Source organism: Musa acuminata, chromosome BXJ1-5 (assembly GCF_036884655.1).
Source record: "Musa acuminata AAA Group cultivar baxijiao chromosome BXJ1-5, Cavendish_Baxijiao_AAA, whole genome shotgun sequence".
In the NCBI taxonomy this organism is placed as follows: domain Eukaryota; kingdom Viridiplantae; phylum Streptophyta; class Magnoliopsida; order Zingiberales; family Musaceae; genus Musa; species Musa acuminata.
In genome coordinates, this window is record NC_088331.1 from 315,917 (window position 1) to 339,333 (window position 23,417).

Genomic DNA, 23,417 nt, shown 5'->3' on the forward strand with positions numbered 1-23,417 from the left:
CTAACAGACCTCGCTCTGACCTCAGTGCCATCACCTCTTGCCTGCTCATCGCTCTCCTCCGTCTCACCATAAATACCCACCTCCGCATCAACTCGCTGACACACTCGAAGCTTCTCCGAGCTCAGAAGCAGTACGCAACGATGAAGGTAGCACCTGCAGGCATCCTCCTCCTCCTCCTCGCATTCGCACTCGTGGTGGTCGAGCCAACCCGTGCTTTCACTTGCATCCAAGTCGAGACGTGCCTAACTCCGTGCCTCACGTACCTGACGGGGCAGCAGCCGGCGCCGACGCCGGCGTGTTGCGACGGTGTTCGGAGGCTCAAGAACATGGGCATCACCCCCGCCGAGCGCCAGTTCGCATGCAACTGCGTGAAGCATGCGGCGGCGCACTTCCCCAACCTGAAAGACGACGCGGTCAGCGACCTGCCGGGGCTGTGCGCCACGCCGCTTCCCTTCCCCATCAGCTTGGAGTTTGACTGCTCCAAGTGAGTACTCTTCGTCTTCGTCTTCGTCTTCTTCCTTGGCCAAGTTGATTGTGACTGCGTGTTTGTGTTCATGCAGGATTCCAAACTAGGAGGAAAGCTTGGGGTGGCAATAAAGGGCAGTGGCATCGATCTCTGGCATTGTGCAGCTGCCTGAGAATACGAGACTATATTATCAGTAGGGATATATGTAGGAAGAAAAGACGCAGCTTTCTCGCTGACATGTGCGATGAATAGCCTCTTCTTCATGTTACGAATGTCACCATGATCGAGCAAGAAATAATAAAGCCTTTTTGCGTGTTTTGATGTCTTATGTGATCAATACATAATCTACTCTTCACCACCAAAATAACCTTTATCAAGAAGATAGAATTTGGAGCTTTGGCTCAAGAAATCACAGACAGTAGATGTTGCTGGAGGCATGCAGGGAACAGATTGGAACACCAATCGGATGTCACGATATATAGATGGATCTCTTCATGGTGCTGCATTCGATCGTTTCAGCTAACCGTAATGGATTGTCATCGAGTCCCCTGACTCGCTGATAGATTTCGTTCGAGAGCCATGGAGATTCCAAGGCATCATCTGTTTAGCCTTATCCTCTCCTGTTAAGTCTCTTCCCATCTCTCGTAACTACGGATGCATCGGTTATGTTCGCATCGAAAGAAGTAGCAATGGAGAATCCAATTACTTGCTTCTCTTATATTCTTTAATAGATTCGACTCCTACGCTTTCTCGTATCAGCGAATAGGAAATCACAGAGTACATCGGCAACCGAGATATCAAGGACCGCAAGCTGGTTTCATCTCGGTGCGAGGGTTGCGACGGTGGTGATGAACTGGCCAAGAAGCGGAGCTCGTAGACGAGGACGACGACGACGACGACGACGCCTCGTCGGTCTCTCTCTCTTCCTCTGCAATCGTGTCGAGGATCTTCGCCACCCTGTACCTCACGGGGGACACCACCTGCGGCGGTGCGGCCTCCATCACGTAGCGGCCGAGCGCCCGTGCTTTGCCCGTCATGTCTCCACGGCCACTCCTACTCGCTCAGGCTCGGACGAGGTGGTGGAGATGGTCTCCTCAATGCTCGGAGGAGAAATTTATAGAGCCCTGCGATGATAGGGAAACTTGGGTGTGATTTCATCGGATGGAGTTTGAGTGGACGATTTGGAACGCAGAAAGATGAGAGACTGTTTAGCGTCGGGTTGTCGACGGATTTGCCTTTTCGGCTTTAAATGAGAGACAACGGCATGGATTGATTCATGCGATCTAATTCGTGTTCTTCCCTTTGGCAATGAATCTCGTGGAGATTTGCGTTCCTCTGCTGTCACTTTTCCTTTGAAACCTACAGAATTCTAGTATCAGCTTATCCAAATCTTCAATGTGGGTAGCAATCTAGACCACAAAACTGGGTTTTAGTGTGGCCAGCAGCTGTTCTCTCCCTTCTTCTTCTCCCACTGTCACTCTCGCAAAACAACATGAGCATAACAAATCCAATTTTGTTATCTCATTTGGCTAAATAATATGCATTGCATATAAAACAATTTGTTTGGCTAATGTACCTCCGTCTCTCGAAGAAAAGCACATGACAATTACATCAAGAGAAGATGATAGAAATCTATGATCTTTTGCGATGAAGAAGTCTGCAAAAACAATTTTCATACTTCCATTTTATTCGTAGGAAGACGAATAACAGTAACTATCTCCAAAATAAAAATTTAAAAGATGCATGAACATCTATCTCATGTTGCTCGAAATGAAAGGCAACGCCTGTTACCCGAATCAGACGGAAAGCACAGAGACCGGACATCCACATGTGCATTAAACAAAAATTGAAAGGCATGTTCATGGTTGGGAATGTGGTCTTTTAGCTCTGCTGTCTGGCTTGCAATGCGTGGTGTTAGATATCCGCAACGAGTTCTTACGATTGCGTCTGTAAGCTAATGATAAGAAGTAATGGAGATGAAATGTTATGGAAGGGTTGACAAAGCTTTACGAACACTACTAATAGGATCTTAGAGCTTGTTCTACGTTTGCTAATCGGGAGTTGTTTGAATCTTAGAGCTCGAAGATGCAATCTGTATTTGTGACAGCCATAACGACAGTAACATTTGTCTTCCCGAACAAAAGAGAAAACTATACATACATCGATCCCAGGATCAGAGTGCACCAAAACAACAAAAAAGAAGGGGAAATCAGCTTGTCTCTTCCATAATTTTCTATAATGCAATGTCCCTCCCATCTCGAGACCTCGGTAACTTTAGCTTTCGATCGCTCTCCAACTCTCCAACAAAACAATATTGGACTAAATATAGTGTGCTATTATGAATTTGGTCTCTTCTCAGCTCCAAGCATGCAGAAATAACCCAAGATCATAATGTGTCCCGATATCAAGGTTACCTTGCTCAAAAGAAGGTTTATGCTCCCAAGTTTGAACCATGAAACCAACATTCTCTAATCAACAGAAGAAACCAGGAGGAGATTCATGAATACTCACGAAAAAGACTAACCATCCAAATACTAAATATTGCTTCTTTTTATTATAGCATCCACACTGCCAGGTTTTCTAGCAAGGCAAACTACCATGGGTTCCGTTCCTATATGAACCCTCACCATCGGAACATTGTTCAAAAACCACTAATACCACATTGTAGCACATAACACATGCCACATGCTTGAAAAATACATGGGAAAACAACAATTTTTCCAATGTCATTTTTCAGGCAATCAATGGAAACGGTTAGGGAACTACTTGTGTTATCACTAGGAGTCTGTATTCATGGAATTACATACGGGATATCAGTAATGGGACTGAGATCGATGCAGCTTCTTCATCCATAGATGGGTGAAACATCTCCAGGTTTTCCAGGTCACCATATTTTTCTAGGACACGCATCCGACACTCCTCGGCTGACATCAACCCAGTGGAAAAGGCACCATGCACGGTCCCTGTATACTTGATGCTGGTGGCTTCCCCAGCAAAGAAGAGATTGTCCACAGGGATGCGCAGTCTCTCAAAAAGATCGCGAGGTTTCCCAACCGCATCGTAGCTGTATGAGCCGAGTGAATTTTCATCTCTCCCCCATCGTGACACGAGATACTGTATCTGAAGTGATGGAGAAGAAAAACGATCAGTAGACATGCATTCTCCCAAGGATACAGATTAGTTTTTTTAGAAAATCTTTGTTCCAAATTATGGTACCTCTACTGGAATATGGATAGAATCCAAGTTAAAGGCACCTACCGAGCAAGCCATAAAGTGCTAGATCATCATGAATAGTTGATAACCCAATATACAAAGTAACAAATGCATTAACTAAAAAAAAACAATCACTAGCTGCCATAATTGCTTAACCAAAATGTTCAACGATCGATGAGAGATTCTTTAAGAAAACATCAAACTTTATATATTGAAGTATTGGAAGAGATGATATGGTACTTTGAAAAAAAAAGAAAAAAAAATACCGGTTCAGTGACATCTGGAAGGATCACTTTTAGCTGACTAAAGGCAAACTTAGCAGCAGATTCATCAGACATTTTCTCGATATCTTGGGCGAGGCGACCTGCAGGCATGTAAACAAGAACAGGATGGCCGGTTGCTTTGTGAAGATTAAGGAAATAGCTGCAACCATATGAAGTGGATGAGACTACTCCAAGAAACTCCACATTTGGCCAGAAAACCTTGTCAAAGTGCAAAACAATTTTGTTCTCTACCCCAACACCAATGCCATCTATAGCTGCTTCTTTCCATTCAGGAAGTCTTGGTTCGAATTTGATGGATTTGGCCTTGAGAACCCCCAGAGGTACAGTTATGATAGCAGCATCAGCAAAAAATGACTTATCATTGTTGACAGTGACTTCTACTCCCTTTTTACCCCTCACTATTTTTGTGACTCTGGAGCAAGATTTAGGTGAGAAAAATTTTTAAGAGAAAAGTAATTGGAAAACTTCATTTTGCCATTAAACTAGATAAACATAACCACTGCCGGAGATGCAATTACACAAAAATATAAACATAACTAAATGAATGTGTGAAAGCAATTTCACAGTAGACCTAAAGCAGTTGCACAATATGTTCCAAGGACATACCGATGAGAGAGACGAATATCAAGGCCTTTCGCTAGTGTATTAATGATAGGACGGTAACCACGAACCATAAGACCATGGCCACCAGGAAGCAGAACTTCCTACATGTTGCAAAGCATGGAGAATCCATCAAATATGAAATGACAAAAACAAGCTCACCCTGAGTATTAAAACAAAGAAAGTGCTCGCGAATAGTCATCAAATATTAAACTACAAAGAGGCTTCTGAAACTGTCACTTTGAGATTGAAGTTTATGTGAAAAAACATATTCGTCTTTAAACTAGCTATTGCAAATTCAAAAAGTTTGCACTAGAACTATATTGAAAAGTAAAATCATACTGCAATATCACAGAACAATTTCTTCACCTGATCCCAGTTCTTTAATGAGATGTTGTCAGCATCTGTAGCAAACCAACCTTCCATTCGGCACAGGTACCACTGCAGCACATTGTTTGCAAGTCCTTCTTGCCTGAAAAAAAAAGAAGAAATTTCAGATTAAAAAAGAATGAAGGTTCGAATAAAACATAGAAAATAAAATGAGACAACTAATACTAGTTTCACCAAACCTTAGATCTGGATCTCTCTCCAGAACAAGTGCAATAGCCTGTGCTACAGACATGTCTTCGGTGGTTTCATGCCTAACTTTGTTGGCCTGGAAAAACTTTTACAATCTTAGAGATTACCAGCACAATTGACTTTCTAGTTATGAGAAGGAACAGGTACAAGTAAAATAACTTGCCTCTTTTAAAATACTTTCAAACACCTCACCAACTTTTTGGACTAGTTCTTGAGGGACTTGTCGTCCATCAGCATCAAAAAGTGCGTAGCTGCAAGGTAGAGAGAGAAAGAGAGAGAGAGAGAGAGAGAGCAAAAGTCATCAGTGGCTGCACGAAATTTGAAGTTCCAGCGATCCTATCTGACCTGCCTACAGTAAAACCCTTAGATTCACTCTCCTCCATTTTAATTGATAATCTTAGTGCTTGGTAAGTATTTGCTATCGAATTAAACTGGAGTTGATTATAAAATTTGGGGATTAAAAAGTCATCGAGATGAGCATCACCTCTCCAGGTCATGATCAAACAAAACAGAATTATCACCAGAAGTTTGATAAATTGGTAAACCAAGTCTTCCTATCCAAGTTGCCAATGGATTTTCTTTGCAGACGCCATGCAACCTGATAAGTGGAGTAAATAATTATTGTCATTAAATAACTCACAAGGCCGGTAAAATTTTCAAAACAAACAACAGAAAGAAGCTCACCAAGCTGCCCCCATGTCTACAGGAAAACCGAACGAGTGGTCAGTGTAAACTCGGCCACCAATCCGATCTCGTGATTCTAAAAGCACAACCTGTGGAAAATAAATTATGTCCATTTGATATATCAACAGGAAAATTTGTCACACAATTTACAGACTAGAACTGATCATATGAAATGTAAAATACTTAAAACAAACTGTTAAAGAAAAGACCCAAATTACCTGGAAAGATGCATTTTTCAGAGCATGAGCAGCTGCAATCCCTGCAAATCCACCACCGATGACAATGGCAGAAGGAGAACGAGATTGCTTTCTCTCAGAATTTAAATAGCAAGAGGCTGCTAGGACATCAAAAGAATAATTCAGTATTCATTTGGGTGTTAGAAATATCGGATGTTGATGCACTAAGCATACACATGGAAACCTGGGCAGATATGGGATTTTGCAACTAAGCATGCATGGAAAACTCTCAGAAAGCTTGACCCAAACACAAACTAAAACAGACCACAGACGCGAGATAAAAATTTATATATGAAGTGGCACAAAGAAAGTGAATGAAGGAATATCAAAACTGCTTTTGTTAGTATATGGTTGCTCTCGGAGAATGATCTAATATTACTGGTAGAATGATAGTCGGTCTATCTTGAGTAGCTAAATGGTGTAAATAAAATTAGATCGCTTCCTCGACTGGCAAACTTCACCCCAATATTTGCTCACAAACTTCTAGTTGTCACTTGGGTTTGTTTAAAGCACTGAAATTTAAGAATATTATGGAAGAAACTATAAAGAAATTCATGGTAAATCATAGCTCCATATTTGTGCGGTGATTAAGGCATCAGGATCATGGACATGGAGGAATATTTGGATATTAAGGGTTCCGAGAAAGTTGAAAGATACTTGTAATACTTCAATAAAATCACTAGAAAAGCACCAGAGGACAAAACAGAAAAACCACCAAAAGTACCAATCGAGGCATATGAAATGACCTCTTCGAAGCACTTGCTTGCCCACCGATCAATTTCTTTAGATGTGCCAACCATGTCTTGCAAAACCGTTACACAGACTGTGCACGTCTTCCAATCCTTTAGCACCAACGAATTGTTGGCAGACCTACATAAGACATTAAGCTCGGGGCCCACTGCCATCGAACAAGTACATATGCAAAATTGTTTGTGTATGGACCACAGTGAATAATAGTAAGAAAACGTTGCCAGGGGCAGATGCATCGTGACCGACACAGTTTTCACGCCTAATTCTACCTGATTCAGGTGCCAATTCAAAAATTTTCTATTGCTTCCCTCATACAATACTAATTAATCGACCACCACATACAAAATTAGTAGGGCTAGGCCTTCGAGGATCGACCGATTGCATCATCAATCTACTAGTGAAAAGAAAATCCACGTTTTGAACGGAAACCCCATGAACATCTTATCTAAAGCCCCCAAATCAAAAAAAAAAAAAAAAAGTACCATCTCTAGCCACAAAATAGAAAATTCTAGGAATAATTGCCAGCAGATACATTTCTACACGAAAGGAGTCACCTTTATTGACGCCGTTGCCATCACAGCGATTCTCCATGGCTCCAAAACTGGGGATCGCAGCTCCAACGACTTCTCGAATTCAGAATCGAGGGGGGCAATTGAGGGGAGTAATGGAGGATAAAGATGAGGAGGCAGGTGACGAAGTGATTGGAATTCGAATTTAACCCCAGGTTCACGAACCAGTTCATGCGTAATCGCAAGGGAACCGATGTTCGCCTCAGAATCAGAGGAGATTGCCCTCCGAAATAAAAAAAAGAAGCACCAATCGCCGCAGCAAGACGGATCAGCCGAGAGATCCGAGCGATCCCATGCGCAATCGGGGGGTCGCGGTTGGGGTTTTTGGGAAGATCGAAGAGGGTAATTTTTTTTGGGGGGGGGGGAGGAAATAGAAAGAGAGATCGGAAGGAATACGGAACGCTGAAAGCCTTCTCCCTCTTACCTGTCTCGCTCTTTTCCCGAGCGGCCTCCATTTATAGTTTTCACCGGTGGCGATGCGTCCACTTACCGTCTACGTAAGCTTACCGCCTCGGGTTTTGGAAATTTATGAATATAAGCATAATTAAATTATGTTACAATACACTCTACTCGAAATCATAATGCGTAGTTTGAAGTCTGATTCTACAGCATGTCGAATGCATGGTGGATAAATTATTATTATTATTATTATTATTATTATTATTATTATTATTCATTGTCATTATTAAGCTGTGAATATAAGATTGCTATCGAATATAAATGTATAATTTATCTAAGGGTATATTATTAACAAAGAATAAGTGGAGAAGGTAGATTGAGGATTGAGGATTTTATTATTATTATTATTATTATTATTATTATTATTATTATTATTATTATAGATTTTTGAAAAGAAAAAGAAGATAGGGACATGTTAAACATCTTTATTTTGATCATATTGTATACGCTTGACTATTTATTGCACTCATTCAACATGTGAGATGTTATTTGATTGATGCAATAAAATACATCAAAGTGAACACCTAACTGATAAGTAGTACCGAAGAGAACCACTTATCTCTGGTAAGAAGCGCTGTGAGTGGCGTCGAAAGGTGACGACTGCCTGCCTTTAAATAGATTTTTCTCAAATTATTATTATTATTATTATTATTATTATTATTATTATTATTATTATTATTATTATTATTATTATTATTATTATTATTATTATTTTCACAATCGTGGCTATGTAAATTGTTCTAATTAATTTTAAATTATTAGATAAAAAGCAAAGCATGTCAACAAGGAAGATGATGCAGTCATCGTCGGCACAATAGCAAGTGTCGATCGTCGTCGTGCCTCCTATGGTCGGTGGGTGAGGAGGCCGAGAGATGCGGCCTGTTGGGTAACGAAATTGTTGACTATGTGAGTTGTCTATTTTTTTTTATATTATTTCATTTATTCTGTATGACTTGTCTTCTATAATGATTCTGAGGAGAAGAAACCATTATCTAAGCCTATATTATATTTATTTATTTACCAACAAAACAATCAGCTTAGCTAGTAGATTTGTTCTTCGAGCTCGGTATATGCAAGAAAGAAATCTCATATATGCTATAAACACGTTGAAGTCCTCCTCCATGTATGCATATATGTAAGGAAGGAGGATGAAAGAGAAAAACAAAATAGAAGAGCAACTATTTTTTTATCCTGATTTCTTAGGGATAGAAATAATTGAAAGAAATCATACAGTAATAGTAATATATCATTATGGGCACACACCTTACAAGAACACGAGTGCTGTGAGTGTGCTAACGTTGCCTTTTGATGATCTTTAGTTCTTGAAACATGTAGCATCGACTAAGGTTTACAAAGGATTTTATACAGAATTAGCAGAAAGGTTTCCTTCCGCTGCTCATGTGAAATGTGTCTTCTTCACCGTGAGCATGAGTTGAAAGATGGACGCACATACTGATGGATTAGGGACCTAATAGCTTGCTTGAGATGGAGGAGTCTTTCTGTTGGAAAATTTTGGGGAGGAGGAAGGATGATGATGATGAACTCTTTGTTCTCCCTGCGGAATTCTAATCTTTGTTCTCTCTCTCTCTCTCTCTTTCTCTTTCTCTTTATTTGTTGCTCAAAAGCTAAAGGAATGTGATAGAAAAAAGAAAGTAATGGATCCACCGACCAACAAGAATGAATGGTGGGTGGGTGGGTGAAGAAGCATCAGCCAGCATATCATGGATGGACGATACGGTTCTTGCTTTCTTACTAATTGGTGGCTCCACCTACCAACAATAATGGAGGGTGAAGAAGCATCATCAGCCAACGTAGCAATTTTCTTGCTAATCGTGGCTCCATCTACCAACGAGAACGGGGGGAGGGGGTGAGGGGTGAAGAAGCATCAGCCAGCATATCATGGATGGATGATCCGGTTCTTACGGGCGAAGCATCAGCCAGAGTTACATGGACGACACACTTCTTACCGGCTAGAAAACATGGATGATGAAAGAGGCATCAAACTTAATTCTTCACTTGTTCCACCATTGATCGTAAATGCAAGCCAGCATTTCTCATGTCATCTGGGTGGAGCGAGCACTCGATGAGATAGAAGAAAAATGGGGATCATCAAACTGAATAAGATATGGCTGTCGAGATGATTCTTGATAATACCGAAGAACAAGAACAAATATGGCGGATCATGTCCTCAAACATGCCACACGTTTGGCAGTGAAGGAGGTGCTGTGTGGAGATGACCAAGTATCGATGCATCTCGAATATTAATTATCATGTTATTCTTAGGAAATCATGTTACGACTATTGTGTTCAGCCTCGATTTGATCTGACGCCTCCGGCGATTGTTCTCCTTCTTCGACGATCGTGATCTATGACTAGCGATTTGCTGCCTCTCCTGCGATCTGCATATTTGATCTGCCTCTTGCACCTTGCCATCACCATCGGCGGTGATCGATAGATTTGTCATTGCCACCAACCACTAACCACCAACCACCAACCACCAACCACCAACCACCATCGGTGGACGAGTCGTTCACCTTCACCGATCGTCCTCTTACTCCTTCGTGCTCGTCGGACAACAAGTACTCACAGCAATACTGATCAGCGATTGGCAATTGCTCAATTAAGCAATCCAATGGTACTTAGCCTCTTGTCGGTGCACGGTGCCAGCTAGCTAGCTATTCAGTGATAAACAGTGCAACATCCAATTACATCTGACATCCATGTCACATATTCCTCTTTCAATTTTACCGCTCAAATTATTATTTTCTCGGAAAATAATAATTCAATCTCAACCTATACAACTCATATCTATCTCTCAGATGATCGATCCCCTTGAGACTCTTCCAAGTGCAACCATTCTCAAGACCGTCGAAATGTAAAGAGAGAGACGCAGAGAAGATGGAACGCTCGAATGGAGACAAAGTCAAGAGATTGATTGGCGGAAGCGGAAGCCAAGAGATTGATGAATCGATGAGATGGCTATCCGCGTCGATTAATCCATCCGGAGGCATAAAAGAGAAGAATTGATGAGATGACTATCGGCGGAGTAGAGAAGACTGTTCTTAGCGGTAGCATAATCGTCAACTCTTTTTAAGTTGGGAGGAAAACCGGTGGCAGAGCGTGTCGGATGACAAACCGCGGCAAAGAGAAAGAAAGTAGATTACTTGCATCGCCCAAGTCGGAGCGCTGATCACCTGCCCTCCCACCTCAAACGCTGCTGCTCTGTTCCCGGACGGAGGACTCCCAAGTTGGACTTGGACGAGGCTGAACTGGATGGCGTTGGACCCTATTCAATATAATGATGATACCCAGAAGACATCGGAGGACTACAAGTTGGACGAGGATGAACTGGGTGGCGTTGGACCCTATTCACTATAATGATGATACCCAGAAGACATCGGAGGATATAGGAAAAGAATATTAATTTCGAATAATAAGAGAGGAAGAGTTGTATCGTGATGCATGATCCATCTATTGCATGACCTCGCAGAATCCATCTCCGCCGGAAGTTCCCAAGATTCCGTAGCTCCATCCATGAACCGAACCTCTGAGACAGCCATCTCGCTTGATTCAAACAGAGGAGGAGGGGGTCGGTGATGGAAAGAAAGTTCACTTCATCAATAAATAATAAGCAAAAGATGTGAGCTTCTTCCACCAACCAACTCCAACTCAATCAATATTTACTTTTTAGATTTGTATCCAAGGAACTTGTTCATCAAAAAAATACTTTGGTAGGCAATCTTTGCTGATACTAATTCATGCTCTCCCTCCTGCTGCCAACCAATATACGTACGTGGTAATTAGAGATGGACAAAGAGAACAAGGTAAAGAGTGACATGGTGCCCACTCCCCTTCTTCACATCCTTGGGACACAGCAAAGATTCCTCTGCCACCAACTCCTCCCACTTTGGACACAGCAAAGATTATAATGTAATATTATATAATTAGAAAATTAATATCATATATTTTTATTTTTTGTCCAATTTTATATAATATTCGCATTATGATTGGGCCAAAATTGGGGCCCATCATGCTCGCCAATAAGAAAAAAGCAAATATATCTCTACATCGCAGAAAACTCGCACCAACACTCTGCGCTCTCGTTTCATCCCTTCCTTCCTCGCCATCCGATCCGATCCCTCCTCGCCGCCCAAGATGAGAGGAGGCGGCCTCTGGCAGCTCAGCCAATGCCTCGCCCGCCGCCTCGCCCGATCCAAGCCCCGCGCCATGCCCCGCGCCTTCGCCACCGCCCCCGCTGCGGAGACGGTGGAGCTCAAGAAGACGGCGCTCCACGACTTCCACGTCGAGCACGGCGGCAAAATGGTGCCTTTCGCCGGGTGGAGCATGCCGCTGCAGTACAAGGACTCGATCATGGACTCCACCCTCCACTGCCGCGCCGCCGCCGGCCTCTTCGACGTCTCCCACATGTGCGGCCTCAGCCTCCGCGGCCGCGATTGCGCCCCATTCCTCGAGACCCTCGTCATCGCTGACGTCGCCGGCCTCCGCCCTGGCACCGGGACCCTCACCGTCTTCACCAACGAGCGCGGCGGCGCCATCGACGATTCGGTGGTGACCAAGGTGGGAGACGACCACATCTACCTGGTGGTAAACGCCGGGTGCAGGGACAAGGACCTGGCGCACATCGGCGCGCACTTGGAGACCTTCAAGGCCAAGGGAGGGGATGTGGAGTGGCACATTCATGATGAAAGGTCTCTGCTTGCGCTCCAGGTATATGAGATCTGTTCTTTTGGAGTTCATGTGGAACCATTTAGTGGTCGGATCCAACAACGCCTTCCTTTTCCCTTTTGTTTAGTTTAAATATAGAGATCCTTGTGGTTCTGTTCTTGATTTACAAAATAATCATTATACTAGTAGCAGTATAATTTTTCCTTATTTTTGTTCATTTAATTTGGCTATTTTCTAATTCTCTTTGGATCATATCTATTAATTTTTTTTTTCCCTTTAGATCTCTTAGTCTTAGAATTTTTTTTTCATATTGATTCAGATCCTTCTTCCATAAATAACTAGTCGCTGAAATGTTGCCGGGGTGACTAATCCTTGGAATTGGTAGTTATCTGAATCTATCTTGAACAACTGTATGACAGTGAAATCTCTCGAGTAATATGCAATTTTAGATTTGACATTAGTCACTTCAGGCTTGGAACCTTTTTGCACTTGGTAAGTGGATCTTGATGTTTATATTTATTGTTGGTTTGCTTAGATTTGGAGCATGATTCTGTGTGCAAGTTTTATCATGTCACGGTTTGTATTAGTTTCTCTTTCGTTTATTTGCATCCAGCCATTTGAGCTTTTGCCTTAAACGCTAAACATTTCATGGAATAATGTATTCCTGACGAAACTCATAAAATTATGTGCATTTTGGGTAGAACCGTAAGAGCAAATTTTCCTTGTGTTCATACAGAGCAGCTACCTACTTACCATGTCAGATCGATTTGCTCGACTCACAAAATCTGAAATGGTTTACGTTGTTTAATGCACAAACTCAGGGTCCTATGGCTCCACCAGTTCTCCAGTTATTAATGAAAGATGATCTAAGCAAAATCTATTTTGGTGAATTCCGCACATTGGACATCAACGGAGCCCATTGTTTTCTCACAAGAACTGGGTATGTCCTTTCTCTTCTAGTATGAGCTTTCTATATCTTATGAGTTTAAAGCAGTCTGTAGTCAGTTGCCAAGGTCTTGATTGGACGAGTAAGTGACCATTTAAAAACAAATGAATGGCAACAATGTCAAGCTTGCTAGAGCTGTGATGACCGACAAGCATAGGAAAGTTTGTAATTAATCATAAACAGTCTAACATGGAAGGCACATAGGAATGTTTGTACACTGTAGATCTTCTTTCTTCTTTCATCATGTTTCCTATTAGTGCATTTGAACAATATTAGTCATTGTGAGTATGGTCGTTAGTAAAGTTGCACACTGGGAATAAATGCCCTATGTTTTGTTTCCTATAGATACCATAATGTCTCATGAGCATTAAACATAGAGACAAAAAAAAAAGTTCTTACAAACTCTGCATGTGATGCATTCTAATCCATAACTTAGACCGCTAAATTTATTCTTATATGTGGAGAAACCTTTCATTATTTGACTATAGAATTTCGATGGTCTCAAAGTAGAATTGCAAACTGCATGCGGTGCCAGTTTTTTGACTATAGGATTTTAATTTGTGAAACAGCTGAACAAATTGTCTAAACCAACCTTATCAGCTCTCTTCGGCATCCAAGTTACTCATGCCTTTTATTGCATACTTATGATCTTGAAGCTTTAATGCTCTCAGTAATGAATGATATGTCTTGTGTAATGTAGAGGAAATAATCATTGATCAAGCAATTTTTTTCTTCTTATCTAATCTTTTCTGATTGACATGTTGATCAAGCCTCAATTAATTAAACCTTAAATTTGATAGGAAAAGTTGCTTAACCTTATATTTCTTCAATAGTATTTAAGAAATCCAGAATTGTTAAGAGATACACACTCGATAATTGTAGAATCATCTTTGAGCCAAATGCTTGAAATTACTAGATATGGACCATTTGAATTAATGTGTTTGTGCCTTGTCACATTGTATACTAGTCTATAGACACTAGTCCTTACTTCATATCCATCAAATTTGCATTTTTCATGTACAAACTTATAATCACTTTTTTGCCTTCCTAGCGAGTGTATGATAAATAGCCCAACATCATAACTCGATCCTTTTACATGGTATTATACCCTTCATTTATGTGGAGCCTATGAAATAAACAGTTACATCAGGACCTACCACCATTAGATATATTCAAACCCACAGTATTACCACTCAATAAGAGAATGCCAAAAAGGAACTAGTCAAAGATTTTTATCCATTTATTATCATCAACGAAAGAAATCAAGTGAGGAAGATGCACCGAGCAAAAAATTCAAGTTACTGTTATGGCACGACATAGTATCACAAATTTCATTAAAATCACACCTGCTTGATCTGCAAACTTTTCAATCAAATTTATTCAACAAAGTCATCTCTCTTTATCATACCTAAAAGCTTCCGATACTCAGCTCTTGAACTATTTTGCTAACACTTTATTCGGCTTGTTAGTCAGAGGTAAACTTTATCAACTTGTTGAATCACAAGCAATCCACTATCTAATCTTCCTGAAATCATCAGCTACACAGGTGAAGATGGATTTGAAATCTCAGTTCCATCCGAGCATGCCGTAGATCTTACAAAGGCAATTCTGGAGAAATCTGAAGGGAAGGTGAGGTTGACAGGTTTAGGTGCTCGTGACAGTCTCCGTCTCGAAGCTGGCCTATGTCTCTATGGCAATGACATGGAGCAGCATACCACACCTGTTGAAGCTGGCCTTTCCTGGGCAATTGGCAAGAGAAGAAGAGCAGAAGGTGGCTTCTTGGGAGCAGAAGTGATCTTAAAGCAGCTACAGGAAGGGCCACCAGTAAGGCGTGTCGGTTTCTTCTCAAACGGCCCACCCCCACGAAGCCACAGCGAGATCTTGAGCAGCAGCAGCGGAGAAAAGATCGGCGAGGTGACCAGCGGTGGATTCAGCCCCTGCTTGAAGAAGAACATAGCAATGGGGTACGTGGAGTCGGGTTTCCACAAGCCTGGAACTGAAGTCAAGATCGTCATTCGTGGGAAGGCCAACGATGGCATCGTCACCAAGATGCCCTTCGTTCCAACCAAGTATTATAAGCCATCTTAGATCGTGAGATGCTTTTTGCTCGAGTTGATCATCCTCCACCTCTTTTGTTTTTTTCTCTGAGCTGATATCTGTAACTGAACATTCCTTCTGCTGGAAGTCCAAGATGATGATGAACTCTTTTGCTTCTTTTTGTTTGAAATAAATCTGATGCTCTGGTTTCATGGTTTTGTTATAGATGTTGTGGATTAAGCTTCTCTGATGATGGTGATTCATCTTGATTAGGAGAAGTTGAAAGAGGAGCTCAAACTTCACTGTCAAAGAAATCTATGGCTGACCTAAGGTGGACCGTATTTATCAACGAGGGCCAAAAACTTTTGACCCAAACTTGATTTATCGTTCCATATCAGAGTGGAGAACCTACTATTAACCCATCAGAAACCAGATTAAAGCAATCCGAACGCGGTTTAAGAATAGAATAGATCTCAATTTGATTCGTGATAGATCTGAGATAGATTCGTTTTCGTTAGAAAAAAGAGGAATTCTTGTGCTCCCCATTGCTTTTATACCAGCAAGCGTCCCGGGATCCACTTATGGGTCCCAGCTTCTCAACGACAGGTTGGTGAGATCGGGTAACGCGAGTCGCGTGGGAAAAAAGATACTGTAAAATAGTATCACGTCAGAGTGGGTTTTAGAAGCCGATCGGTGAACTCGATTGAGTCGAAGATCGACAAAGATGGGGTAGAAAAATACCAAGAAAGTGAAACAAAATCATCGAGAAAGCTCGCGGCGAAAGCAAGCTCGGGTGTCACTTTTCATCATCTGGGGAGGAGTTGCAACAGCACCAACATTTCCTAAAGCTTGAGAGCATCTTTTACTGCAAATCCAAGAAAGCCTGGTCTCCGATTTCTTCGGATGTGAGGGTGAGGGAGGAGAAGAGAGGAGAGCAGAGGAGGGTCTAGTAATGAGTTGGAAGAGCAGAGGAGGAGAGAAGACAGTGTCGAGGAGATGGACCCTTTTGCTTTGCGTGGGCAGCTTCTTCACAGGGCTTGTCTTCACCAACAGGTACTCCAACATCTCCCCCAGTTTATTCCTACTGGGCGATCCTTTGGAAAGTTGATCAAGGCTCGATTCATGGTTTTGCATCCAAACCTATTACAATAACTAGTTTGTTTTTTTGCAATTTTTATCAATGTTCAATACTTTTTTTTTTTACCAAGAGGTGATTGAATGGAGGATTTTGGCAGTGATTTGGACTTGGGGACATGACCGATGATGAGATTTTTTTTCCCCCTTTTCTTTTGGTGTGTTGTCGAGATCAAATGCTTTAATAGATCAGTCGATTCGTTTCATCAATAATCATCAACTTCAAGTGCGATCTCTATTTGAAATCATTCAAATATCCCAAGCACACTTGTTATGTAAAGGAGTAAATGACTGCAACTGCAAGCTAACAATGAACAATTAATTAACACAGTAATTCTTCCCACTGGGGTCCCTATAAGATCTTCTTGTTGAAGAAAGGCATTTGTCTAGTTTACTATGAAAATAATGGGTGCTTCTTTTTTTTCCTGTGTGTGCAAAAAGTAAGTGGTGAAGGTAGGGTCTAATCCCAAAATGGGTTTTGCCAACTAGGTTGACTGATATCTTCATCACCGGTGACTTCAGTTAGAACATTTGGCTGGAGACATTTTTCTGTCAGTATTCAGAAGCATTTACTAACTAAGCTAGCTCACATTTCATAAGAGGTATGTTCAATTGAACATTTGGTTGGGGTCGCGTATAACTGTCAATATTCATAACTTTAAGAACGTGGTCTTTGTATAGACTTCAAGTTAGAATGTCATTGTTGAAATCAAGGTTTGTAATTTTGTGCATCGGTACTGTACTGATTAGGGCTCCGACCAGCATGTATCGATTTTCGAAAAAAAAACATAAAAAAGAAGTTGCCATGTGTAGAGCTTGGATTTCCTTGTCACAGGTGATATCGGCTCGATACTAGGCAATACTAGCACCGTAAGCATATTGTCCAGTTTACCTTAGTCTGTGTATCGATATCTTATCAGACAAATAAATACCGTCTGTACCGAACAGTATCAAGCAGTATTGCAAACCTTGGTTGAAATGCTTTTGGTGACAAGAATCATACACAACTACTTCAGTCAGATTTACACTGTTGACATGATGTTGTCACCAAAGTATTAGACCTGATATTTTCGTTAAAATATAGATTTAATGTTTATCTCATAGTCGTTTTGTGCCTAAATGACAGGATGTGGATGGTGCCTGATGCAAAAGATATCATCAGAACAAGCAAGTCCAAGGAACAAAGAAAAGAGGTCATTACAGAAAGATACTATCCAAAATTAGTGAGTACCTTCATGTTGCTTTACCATTGCCAATCAAGTATAGGATTTACTTTGCTAACATGACTTTAATGCGGTAGATTAGGTTTTTTTCTTTTTTTTTTCCTCTTCAGTTTCTCAGTACAAAGATTTTCGGAACTCAATTATATGTAGAAACTAAGCAGTGCCGATGCAGATAATCCTGCAAAACATTAAGTGATTTCTATTATATCCTGAAGATATTGAATTCTTTTAGTTGTTTGACAATTCTTCTCTCTCCAGATGGACCAGAAGGAAGAGGCCAGAAAAATTCTGGGGGAGAACTCAACAACTGATGAGGATCTCCAGTAAGATACATTGTTGTTATAGTTGGATTTCATAGAATATTTCATGCTTGGAATTCTATGTATCATTTAATAGCACGAGATCGTTAAGAATAACTTTAATTCTAACAAGAAATAGAAAATCTGTGTGTACAGGTTGCTAAATAAAACAATATCAAACTTAGAGATGGAGTTAGCAGCTGCAAGGATGGCACAAGAATCTTTGCTCAAGCATTCTCCATTAGCTGAAGAGCCAAAGGCTATTAACACCAGTAGAAGACACAAATATTTTATGGTCATAGGAATCAATACTGCTTTTAATAGCCGTAAGAGAAGAGATTCTGTTCGTGCTACTTGGATGCCTCAAGGTTTGTAATTCAATTTAATATTCTTTTTTCTTGTCATAGTAGCTGGATTAACTTTGGCAGATGATCAGATCACAAATATATTGTAGGTGAAAAAAGAAAGAAACTTGAAGAAGAGAAGGGCATTGTCATCCGTTTTGTTATTGGTCACGGGTGAGCACTATTCCGGTATCATTCTGACCAGTGGACTGAGTAAACATTGTTGTATGCCCTATTATTTGTTTATATCTCTGTTAAGCATTATCTAATTATTTATAAGCAGCATTTGTGTTTCCATGTATAGCTTGTTATAGGAGAAAGCAAAGGAAAATGAGGAAAGAATAACGGTATCGTGGGCCAAGAGGCACCTGCAACTACTGGGGCTAACAAAGATCAAACTAACTGATTTCTAGGCCTGCCTTTTTCCTTATTGGTAAACATGGTGTCTAGATTACAATGGAGCAATCTTACTGTTGCACTGCACTTGGATTCTCAATGAAGGAAAATAGATTCTTTGATACTTGTTTAAGCACTGACAGTTTCTTCAATATATTTCCTTCTGGATCACTTGCAAACAGTGCATTAACTTCAATACTGGTGATATTGGCACCGATATCAAGTAATGCATATCTCTTTAGATATCCTGACTTCAATACGATCATTTCTTGTTCTATCTCATTTCAAGGTTATTAACAAAATGGGCTCTGACAGAAGAGGCAGAATCAGACCTCAGAATTCAATTTGAAACCAGATTTCATAAATGTGTCCAATAAACTAGAACTCATGTTTCTAGAAACAAAATCTCAAATCCCAATGCTGATTCCGTAAACTATGACGAGCACATCTCACACCAAGCCCCCTTTTCTTTTTTTTGTTTTTACATGCATAATTTGCAGCAGATTAAGGTGCTTGTCACTTCATCAGAATAGAGACTTCTAAGGTCTTGTGCTTAAGACCATGGTTCGTTTTACCAGTCCGTACCGATATACCGATCAGCTGTTGGTACGGTATGTACTGACTTATACCGAGTATACCAACACATGGTATATGGAGGCGTACCGATGTACCTTCCATACTAATCCCCTGTCGGACCAGTATGTACCGCCCATACCGAGCGGTATGCTGTGGTACGATAAAGTTATAAACCTTGCTTAAGACCTTAGAAGTCAATACTGGGCTTCCTCTCTCCCTGCATTCTGACGTCTGCTACAAATCTATCCCGAAACCAGCTCTGTGAATTGAGGTCTAGTAAGGCCATAAAATTAGGCACTAATTAGATGTCTTGATCCTATTCAAGAGTTCAAGAAATAAGTGACCTATAGTAAGCAATAAAGCTGAAATTTCTCAACTGATTTTCTCAATTTATATTGTTAAAGGATCTTCAAGAATAATGGTTACTAATTATTATTCGGAATGCTTTTTTTATTTAATCTGGTAAATTTTAGCTTTTTGAATTCTGATTCTCCCTTAGATTGATAAGCCAATCACCTAATAATTTTATAGTTGCACCAGCTCAATATTTAAACAGAAGTAATAATAAGATGAGAAAATAACAGAGATCTTATTCTTGCATAGTATCGACTTCATTGCATTATTTCTGCCACATTTTATAACACTCCTTACTAACTTTTGTTGCATATAACAAGCAAGTAACGATTGGAATTTGTTTGTAGCGCCACTTCTGGTGGAATTCTGGATAGAACAATTGAGGCTGAGGACAGAAAACATGGTGATTTCTTGAGGCTGGTAAAACACTTGTTTTTTCTTTTTTTTTTTCTATTAGTCTTCTGTAACTTTTCAGTGTCACGTATGGAGATGCCGCTAAAAGAGATCTCTTATGAGAAAGATAGAAAACATGGTAAATATGGATATATATTTGTTTGCAGAATCATGTAGAAGGATATCTGGAATTATCAGCCAAAACAAGAACATATTTTGCTACTGCAGTTTCTTTGTGGGATGCAAACTTCTATGTTAAAGTTGATGATGATGTTCATGTAAATATAGGTAATATTCCTTTAGATTATCTACAATAAGATTTGTCTAGGTAACTTGATAAGCATCTTTATGCATGGGAACATATTTAGATAAATATGTAACAAGTTCTTTTTGCCAATTCCCGATGGTAACACAAGGAAAGAATATTGCTTTCTCAGAAGTCCACTGGATAATAGCCTTTTAAAGGTCTATTATATAAAAAGTAGTAAAAAATTATACTGCCATACTACAGATGATTAATACTAGTGTTAATAGCTTTTCAAGGGTTTATAAAATTATAAATTATAAATGTTATCCGTACCACAAATGCCTTTATATCACTATCACTAGTGTCCTGTTTTATACAACAACAGCACAGAGTGTCCAGATTTAGTCTTCCTAAATATCAATATAGTCAATTTAGGAGTGTGGAATTTTTTATGTTATCTTGATTACATTCTAAATTTTGCAGCAACGCTGGGGACTACTTTAGCAAGGCATCGATTGAAACCACGAGTATATATTGGATGCATGAAGTGTGGCCCTGTTCTTGCCCGGAAGTAAGTACCGTTTGATGGATTCTGAATTATTGATTGCTTTAACATTGCTAAATGGTTTAATTTACAATGGAATAATACATAATGCTATAGGGGGGTGAAATATCATGAACCTGAACATTGGAAGTTTGGAGGGGTAGGCAACAAGTACTTCCGACATGCTACTGGTCAATTATATGCCATTTCGAATGAACTGGCAACCTATATATCCATAAACCAGTAAGAAAACCTTGGCATGCAAATTTTGATATCTTTGGTAATTGACTTGTGCTTCCGATGGATCCAAACTAAAATGAGAGCAATTCTTTATAAATGGTCTCTTATTTGTCTCTTTTGTTTCTATCTAATTAGAGTAATAGATAGCTTCTCATTTCATTCAATTTCAGGCATATACTACACAAATATGCAAACGAGGATGTGTCACTAGGATCGTGGTTTATAGGATTAGATGTTGAGCACATCGATGACCGCAAACTATGCTGCGGTACCCCACCTGGTAACAATGCTTACCATCATATTTGATCTTTGAATTGTTTATTGATGTCAATTTCCACAAGTTCCCAGCTTTATCAATGCATTTCGCCTCATCTAATTACATGAAAAACTTTACACTGGGAATTGCATCGTAATAAATCTATCATAATCAGTTATCCTGCTGTCTTTTTGCATTAAGTACCATTTAAAATAGACGATCAAGAGATGCTCAATGTTTAGTCTTGTAAACTGATTCTCATTTCATGCTTGTATTTACTCTCAAAGAATGTACTTAAGATTTTACTTCTGAAGTAATAACCTCAAACGACTTTCGGCATTCTCATAGTTAATCTTCAAAATGACTGTCGATAGTGCATAAGCGTAACAATGAACTGCAGATTGTGAGGGGAAGGCCCGGGCAGGCAACACCTGCGTTGCCTCATTTGATTGGAACTGCAGTGGTATCTGCGATTCCGTCGATAGAATCAAAGAAGTTCATCGACGATGTGGCGAAAATGAAAGTGCTATCTGGAATGCAGTTTTCTAACCGATGCATCTTCTTTTAATTAGGTGGATGGGCTACTACACTATTGTGACAATGTATCATCATGGAATGTAAGTTCACAGGGGAATTATAGTGGACTAGATTTTGGAAATGGCCGTCTTCATTTTACCAGAGGAAGCCATGGGTTGGGTGAATGGGTCTTTGTGGGACATTCTTTACAATGTCATTGCCTATCTAATCTCATATGAATGGTTTTGATGTAGAGAAATAAATGCATAATTGGATGCAAAATTATTTTTAGCTCATATTACTTGAGATGTGTTTGAGGGTCGATCTTGGTACAACAGTAAGGTTAGTTCTTTTATGACTGAGGAGATCCAAATTCGATTCGATTCGAATCACAGAAACAACCTCTCTAAATATATTTATTTACAGGCACAGTTAAACTCTTAGTCTCTACTGACTCCCTATTGACGAGAGATGGGGATGTCATTTGTTTTTTATATTGCATGAGATGTGGTTGATCAGCTAATGGCGAGTCTTATACGCGTGTCTTCCAACACAATTGAAGTGATGTGTGGAAGGACCATTCAAACCATTGCTAATGTCAATCTTCCAACACAAAGCCTACTCTGACATCATTCTTATCTTCTATCTTTAGGAGATCAACATGGTCGATGTCGCTAACAATCATTAGGAGATCATAAACAGCAGTAATCTCTTGTAGCGACATCATCGACGTCCTTATCAAAGCTTTGGCATCGCTCCCCATCGGAAGGCTGATGCACATCATGGGGAGGGAAGGAACGAGAGTGGGGTAAAGGAAGACGAGGGAAATGGCGGGGGGAGTGCAGTAGGAAGGCTTCGGGGAGGGGAAAGAGAAGGGTCCGCGGGGATGGATTTAGAGGAGTTGACAATGGAGCTCAGTGGTAATGAGGTGAGGCTACGAATGAACCCAATCCCACATTGAGCCAAAAACACTTTCTTCAAACCCTATCGAACATATAACTTTCATTCACTCTTCAGAATGCATCAAAAATTTCCAGCTCTTACTATGACGAATGACAAATTCGAAGATTTAGTAATGATAAATGACAAATTCTCTGCTAAACATCAACATAAACTTCTGCACACATCTCACTCTTCAGGATAAATCAAAAATTTCCAGAGCTCTCTCTCTCTCTCTCTCTCTCTCTCTCTCTCTTTCATACACTTAATAAAGACTAGAATTTGGAGACATGGTATGATGAATAGATACTTCTCTACTAAACCCCAATATAAACTTCCTAGCAAAGGAGATGCATACTTGCTCCAGGATCAACATTATGGCACTATATGTGGCGTGGCGAATTAGGCTTGATAGTTTCATGATAGGATTGATTGGTTTGGAAACTA

At 40.3% G+C, this 23,417-nt stretch overlaps 4 protein-coding genes across 5 annotated transcripts; 3 read left to right on the forward strand and 1 right to left on the reverse strand.

Moving 5' to 3' along the window:
- Positions 1-488, forward strand: LOC135674878 (non-specific lipid-transfer protein 1-like). Its single transcript, XM_065185129.1, has one exon. The coding sequence runs from the start codon at positions 141-143 to the stop codon at positions 486-488; it is 348 nt and encodes a 115-aa protein (XP_065041201.1). The 5' UTR covers positions 1-140.
- A 2,498-nt stretch (positions 489-2,986) lies between these two features.
- On the reverse strand, positions 2,987-7,788 carry LOC135672836 (polyamine oxidase 3-like). Its single transcript, XM_065181251.1, has 10 exons — positions 7,367-7,788; positions 6,045-6,160; positions 5,827-5,915; positions 5,627-5,740; positions 5,306-5,393; positions 5,133-5,218; positions 4,933-5,035; positions 4,570-4,667; positions 3,946-4,375; positions 2,987-3,586 (listed from the first exon to the last, which is right to left on the reverse strand). The coding sequence occupies exons 1-10, from the start codon at positions 7,401-7,403 to the stop codon at positions 3,266-3,268; spliced, it is 1,482 nt and encodes a 493-aa protein (XP_065037323.1). The 5' UTR covers positions 7,404-7,788; the 3' UTR covers positions 2,987-3,265.
- A 4,125-nt stretch (positions 7,789-11,913) lies between these two features.
- Positions 11,914-15,727, forward strand: LOC135672837 (aminomethyltransferase, mitochondrial-like). The gene is made up of 3 exons (XM_065181252.1): positions 11,914-12,568; positions 13,348-13,466; positions 15,011-15,727. Exons 1-3 carry the CDS (start codon positions 11,996-11,998, stop codon positions 15,558-15,560), a joined length of 1,242 nt encoding a protein of 413 aa, XP_065037324.1. The 5' UTR covers positions 11,914-11,995; the 3' UTR covers positions 15,561-15,727.
- Positions 15,728-16,202: 475 nt separating this feature from the next.
- Positions 16,203-22,265, forward strand: LOC135672839 (probable beta-1,3-galactosyltransferase 2). 2 transcript variants are annotated; one of them, XM_065181256.1, is made up of 11 exons: positions 16,207-16,562; positions 17,770-17,866; positions 18,125-18,189; positions 18,322-18,533; positions 18,620-18,683; positions 20,183-20,255; positions 20,396-20,516; positions 20,959-21,046; positions 21,137-21,262; positions 21,430-21,539; positions 21,916-22,265. In XM_065181256.1, exons 1-11 carry the CDS (start codon positions 16,462-16,464, stop codon positions 22,062-22,064), a joined length of 1,206 nt encoding a protein of 401 aa, XP_065037328.1. In that variant the 5' UTR covers positions 16,207-16,461; the 3' UTR covers positions 22,065-22,265. The 2 variants fall into 2 exon arrangements, with proteins under 2 accessions (XP_065037329.1, XP_065037328.1); XM_065181257.1 differs by lacking the exon at positions 21,137-21,262 and having other exon boundaries at positions 16,203-16,562.
- The last annotated feature ends 1,152 nt before the right edge of the window (positions 22,266-23,417 follow it).

Bases quoted from the DNA above. Each gene is read 5' to 3' on its own strand.
- LOC135672839 (XM_065181256.1), top strand. From the start codon at position 16,462: ATGAGTTGGAAGAGCAGAGGAGGAGAGAAGACAGTGTCGAGGAGATGG. The intron at 18,684-20,182 runs GTGAGCACTATT...ATTTGTTTGTAG, and splicing joins CGTTTTGTTATTGGTCACGG to CGCCACTTCTGGTGGAATTC. The intron at 20,517-20,958 runs GTAATATTCCTT...TAAATTTTGCAG, and splicing joins TGATGTTCATGTAAATATAG to CAACGCTGGGGACTACTTTA.
- LOC135672837 (XM_065181252.1), top strand. From the start codon at position 11,996: ATGAGAGGAGGCGGCCTCTGGCAGCTCAGCCAATGCCTCGCCCGCCGC. The intron at 12,569-13,347 runs GTATATGAGATC...GCACAAACTCAG, and splicing joins GGTCTCTGCTTGCGCTCCAG to GGTCCTATGGCTCCACCAGT. The intron at 13,467-15,010 runs GTATGTCCTTTC...TGAAATCATCAG, and splicing joins TGTTTTCTCACAAGAACTGG to CTACACAGGTGAAGATGGAT.
- LOC135672836 (XM_065181251.1), bottom strand. From the start codon at position 7,403: ATGGAGAATCGCTGTGATGGCAACGGCGTCAATAAAG. The intron at 6,161-7,366 runs GTGACTCCTTTC...ATGTCCTAGCAG, and splicing joins TGGCAACGGCGTCAATAAAG to CCTCTTGCTATTTAAATTCT. The intron at 5,036-5,132 runs GTTTGGTGAAAC...TTTTTTTTTCAG, and splicing joins GAGAGAGATCCAGATCTAAG to GCAAGAAGGACTTGCAAACA.
- LOC135674878 (XM_065185129.1), top strand. From the start codon at position 141: ATGAAGGTAGCACCTGCAGGCATCCTCCTCCTCCTCCTCGCATTCGCA.